At 44.7% G+C, this 5,503-nt stretch overlaps 1 protein-coding gene across 1 annotated transcript; it reads left to right on the forward strand.

Annotated features, from left to right (window-relative positions):
• Positions 1-5,172: 5,172 nt before the first annotated feature.
• LOC112962202 (histone H4-like) lies at positions 5,173-5,499 on the forward strand (the record flags this gene model as incomplete). Its single annotated transcript, XM_026058171.1, has 1 exon — positions 5,173-5,499. A coding segment is annotated over exon 1 (250 nt), but the record flags the coding sequence as incomplete, so codon positions are not given.
• Between the last annotated feature and the right edge of the window lie 4 nt (positions 5,500-5,503).

Raw genomic sequence — 5,503 nt, forward strand, 5'->3', positions numbered from 1 at the left:
AGTCAGTGAGAACAATAGCAACACCCGCCGCCGCCTTCCTCTTTTATAGAGGCGAGCGCGCGCTGATTGGTTCGCGGCCGGGCCCGCCCCGCCGCCGGGCCGCCGCGCCGACTGTGTTTCTTCCAGGTCCAAAAAGTTCCTTTTCTTCCCGAAACCGAGCACCGATTCACCCCGTTTCTTGCAAGGGAGGAGAGGAAAGTGGGTCCTTCCAGCGAACAGAGTTTCCCCTTGGAGGGCGAAGGAATGAGGGAAAAGGGACGCAAGAAACGCCGCGGCGCGGAGCCGCAGCGACCTAGCGAGAGAGAAACTTTCGTTTTATCTTCTAAATTAAAATTACACCATTAGCGATATCAGGACAGCCAGCATGAAAACTTGTGCTTTAGAAGGTTTTCTCCATATCAGGATAGAAAAGAGAGTGGTTTGAACAGTGGGTCTTAGGGTAAATTGGTATTAAAGCGGAGGAAGTAACACAGCCTCGTCCCGTGGTCCCAGACGCGGGTGCAGAGCTGGCTCCCTTGGCCGAGCCCCTTCCCTCCGAAATCACCTAAGCCCGCTCAAATAGTTTATCTTGAAAGACCACGAACTATTAGCTAGTGCCTTCTGGAGAGACGTTTGTGCTTTAATAGTGCGTGTTAAAGCCGATGGTACCTCACGCTTGCTTAGGCATTCCAGCAGAAGAAACAACCGACAAGCCCCTCTCTGAAGGCTGATGTTCATGTTACTGTGCTTTCAACGTACTGTCTTTTTTGGGGGGGTAGGGGGGAGGAATCGCTTCTGTTTGCTATGTTCCGGAGGCAGGGTAGTTACTGTTGTTGTATACCGCCCTTTAGTTTTAAAACATAAAGAAAAAAATAAATCTTCATATCGCGAGTTGTTAAAATTCATTGTGAAATAGAATTTGGGCCGGAAGGAAAACCTGAACTGGGGAGAGAGTTAAAGCTGAAAATCCACTCCTTTGGGGGGTATATTCTTTCATGAGAATACATTATTATGCAAAATTGGTTTCTCTGTTCTAGTGAATGAGTGCTATTGTTGAAAGTGTATTGCACTGATAATAACACCCTATGATTTACCTCTTTGATCCTTTCAGGAGTAAGATAATTTAAATCGTTTCATGCGGATCCCTTCCTCAGGCAGTGGTAACTCGATATTCCAAAAAGAGACGAGTTCTAACTTTCTCCCTTCAAATTTCCCCCTTTCTCTTTAACAGTATGTTGTTTTCTTGCTGCTGTGAAACAGTTAACAGCCTCCTTGCAATGATACGGTGTTTCACACACTAGCTATTAGGCTACTATCAGCTCCTAAAAAAAAAACGAGAAAGCAGCTCTATTCATGGCTAAAAGAAAATATAACAGGATAAATGAAATAATGGTAGAGCATAGTGTTTCAGCGGCCTGTGACTGTGAAAATACACAAATACGCTGTCTTGAAACTCCACTTGACATTACAGAAATATAATTTTCTTTCCCGATTACATGTGCTTTGTTGAAAATAGTTATCTCCAAGAAATAACAGTAGCTATATCATGAAAGTTTCTCCTGTTAAGTGAAAAAAACAGGGATATTAAACGACCCTTCTGAACATTTTTAAGAATTATTTCTTCTTAAAAATAGTGCTACTGAAAAAAAAGGGGGGGGGGGAATCGTGCAAGCTCTACGTTAAAGCAAAGACTAGAATTATTCTAGAAATTTAACATGCTCATTTTTTTCCCCCGTGCTTGGAAGTGAAATGTGGGAGGAAATACATGACTTTATGAGGTGTCCCAGTGTATGCAATTCAGCCTGTAAGAGAAAGGTATATACATGTTTTGGGGGATCTGAATGTAATAATAAGCATGATAAATGCAGAGTGTGAGGTTGTAGAACTGTATATCACATACTGAGTAAACACAGAAACTAAAAACTAATTTTAATGCCCATTTTTATCTGCTGGTTATTTCTGCTCATAGTATAGCAAATTAAGGTCCTCAGTGGTCTGACTGAACACTTTATCATAAGAATTGCTAACAGTCTGAGGAAAAGATTTGTTCTAAACTAGTAGTAGTGACCTCATGGTAACAACGAATGAAGGTTCCAAGTACTCACAGAGGCAGTGCAGTTATGGCCTTTACACCTCCCTAGTCTATTAATATCTGTCTACAGGTGATTTGTTTGTTTCTTTTCAAGCTATTTACATAAAATGACAGCTTTCCACCAGTTCTCTGAACTTGTATAGGGAGGAAGTGTCATCATCCTTATTAGTCTTTAAGAAATTCCCATTAATTTTTTTATTTCTTTCTCCCAAACTCTTGGCGGTAGAAAAGGGGTCTCATATTCCTGGAAATAGAAACAGAGTATTTTTTAGTTTCATTATCCAGACTCTTTCTTGATTTACTTGGAAACTGGATTGTACTTAGAGATTTGAGTCTGAGCTCCCAAACCCTTCACTGGTTTACACAAGATATATTTCTGCACATAAGAGAAGATTATTTCACTCCATTTTCATAAGTCAGTGACCAAGAGAAGACAAATTGGTAGTATCAGGTTATGGGTTCTCACAGGAGAAAACATTATCAGCTCGCCTAGAATGTAGGTCAAACCAGGAATGAGCGCAAACCAGAAGACAGGAAGGACAGAGCTGAGTGCTGAAGCAATTCACAGATCGTTTGCTCCCCCCCCCCCCCCGGTTCTTTTATTCAGCTACTTTTGCAGCTGGACTTTCAAGTAGAATATATTACAACAATCCAAATATTCTAAGTGGATTTTAATTTCTCAGCCACTCTAGGCCAAAATTTTATTTTACAACCACTGTAGGAACAGTGCAGAACACAGCAGCTCACCAAATCTCAATTTTTCTTGAAGTCTGGAAAGCGACCAGTCAGCTGCCTCATATGTGTAATATTTAAAAAGTCTGGCTTCCAGTCATTACAAACATCTCGCAAGACAGAGAGCATATGCACAAACATAGGGAATTCAGTTACACAGATAAAGCATGAAGGCTTCCCCAGGCTTTGATCGTCCACTATTCCTTCGAGTAAAAGTTATATTTGAGTCTTACGCCTCCATTCTCCTTCCCTTCCCTAATCAGCAAGTGTCAATAAAAGTACTGAAATATTATATGAAAACTGGAGTTTGTTACTTTCTAGTCCAGGGAATAAGCATTGTATTTTGGAAATTAAGATCATCACTTTATTAGCACAGGAATACAGAGAGATTCTAACTGTCATTTCATTAAAAAAATAACTGGGAAAAATGAGCCCATCGACAGGAATCTTATGTCAATTAGACAAAAGTTCACAGAACTATGGTACTTAATAAAAACGAAATTAAAAGAAGAGAATAAAACCGACTGCCTTCCACACTGTGGGTACTTCAATACATATGCTATCCAGAGCTAGAGTTATCTCAAATGATGTGAGACTAAGGTAAGTTCAGGTTCTGCATCAAAACCCCACTTTAACTTCAGACCAGTTCAACTTTATCCAGATTGCTTACCCAAAATGAACATCAAGCCTAGCTCCTAGTCCAGAAAAGAACACCGTAGACAGTAATAAATGATTGTCGTCCTGTGTTTTAATGCCTTCTTTTAAAGCCGATGTTGAGCATAGAGGTCCTAATGTTCAGTAAACTTAGAATAATTGCCACTTTTTCCTTTCAACAATCATAGGCTTCCATTGTTTCCCTTTGTGCTTACTGAAAGGGATTCTCAAAGCTTTCTTTCTCACACTGATTTACTAGGGCATGAAAAATGCCCTGTAATAAATGTTGATGAAATACTTTCAGTGTCACTGTATACAAGTGAGAGGAAACTCTTTTCCTCACCGTGAATTGTGGCTTCCACAATGGTGATTGATATATTCAGGATTGTAGGGCAGTCTTACTTCATTCTCCTGACACACTACTGGGTATTGGCCGTAGTTCATGGTGGGATATACACTACAAAATGATCAGAAGAGGTTTCCCTCCCTTCCCTTTCTTGTAACTAAAAATACCTCTTTATCAGGAAACAAACAAACAAAAAAATTAAATTACAGAAAGACCATCTAAATACTGATGAAAACAACTTCTCTGTCCCTCGGCCTTGTTTCTCCAGCACTCCGAGGATTAAAACACTGTTATTCGGGAACCTGTATGCTCCTCCAAAGGACTGGAACTTTTCATTTTTCTTTTTCTCCTGTGAGCAGCAAGAGCAGTTTCGGCTACAGCATCAGACCTAATGATAATAATGTAGATCATCTTAACTTACAAATGAAAAAAAAAAAAAAAGGCTCCAAATCCCAGAAGTCCCCAGTGAAGAAAAGGAATATAAGTTTAAAATAATTAAATAGTTAAATAACTGAGAAGATAAATGCCTGAATCATACCTTATACTGTATACACATACACTGTAGCAGAATACATCTGGCTGTTCAGTGTATTGGAAAAAATATGAAGAATATTAACAAGTCAGGGAAATAGCAGGCTTAATATTCAGCAGTTATTCTTCTACGATTTAGAATGTTTTCCATACCTGATATTCTTGAGCACAAGCCCAGACTTCTCTGTTTTGTGCTGTTCTGCAAAGAAAACAGGAAAAAAGACAAGAAGCTCTGTGGCTTGTAAATCAGCGTTTGCTACCTCCAGGCACCAAGGATGGATGCTATGCCAAATGAAAACGAAGATTTTGTGTATTTTCAAAATCATAGGAGTAATTCTGATGAAAAGAATGAATAAAGGATTGTGGGAAAAGGTGTTTGAAATGAGGATAAAAAAGGCGAAGGCAGACAGAGGCAAGCGGTTCCGAAGCCCCGTCTGCGCCGCGCCCGCCCTGTGCCGAGGCGAGCCCCGCGACCCCGCCGCCTCCCAGCGCAGGGGCGCGCTCGGCCGCGGCGCCACGGCCGCTGCGGGCGCCGGGCAGGGAGCGCGCCGCCGCCCGAGCGAGCCAGCCGGCCTCGGGGGCGCGCTCGGCCCCGGAGAGAAGCCAAGGCGGAGGCGGCCGAGCGGGGTCCCCGCCGGCCCGGAAGGAGCGGCGGCTGCCGGGCGCCGGAAGGGAAGGCGGGGGCCGGGGGCGGTGAAGCCGAGCGCGGTCCGGGGGAGGCGCCCAAAGGCGGCGAAGGGAGAAGGCCCCCCTCGCTTCGCCGCCCCGCGCCGCCGGGAGCGAGCGCCGGGCGGGCAGGGCGAGGGGCGGGGCGCGGGCCGCAGGGCCCGCCCCTGCTTTCAATCAGGTCGGACCGCCGTCCATAAAGGGCGCGGCGCGRTAGGCCGACGCTCAYAGCAGGCAGTGTGGTTCGTGATGTCTGGTAGAGGCAAGGGCGGGAAGGGGCTCGGCAAGGGGGGTGCTAAGCGCCACCGCAAGGTGCTGCGCGACAACATCCAGGGCATCACCAAGCCGGCCATCCGGCGTCTGGCTCGGCGCGGCGGCGTGAAGCGCATCTCGGGGCTCATCTACGAAGAGACGCGCGGCGTGCTGAAGGTGTTCCTGGAGAACGTGATCCGTGATGCCGTCACCTACACGGAGCACGCCAAGCGCAAGACGGTCACGGCCAT

Source organism: Apteryx rowi, unplaced genomic scaffold (assembly GCF_003343035.1).
Source record: "Apteryx rowi isolate R43461 unplaced genomic scaffold, aptRow1 scaffold_1432, whole genome shotgun sequence".
Lineage (NCBI taxonomy): Eukaryota > Metazoa > Chordata > Aves > Apterygiformes > Apterygidae > Apteryx > Apteryx rowi.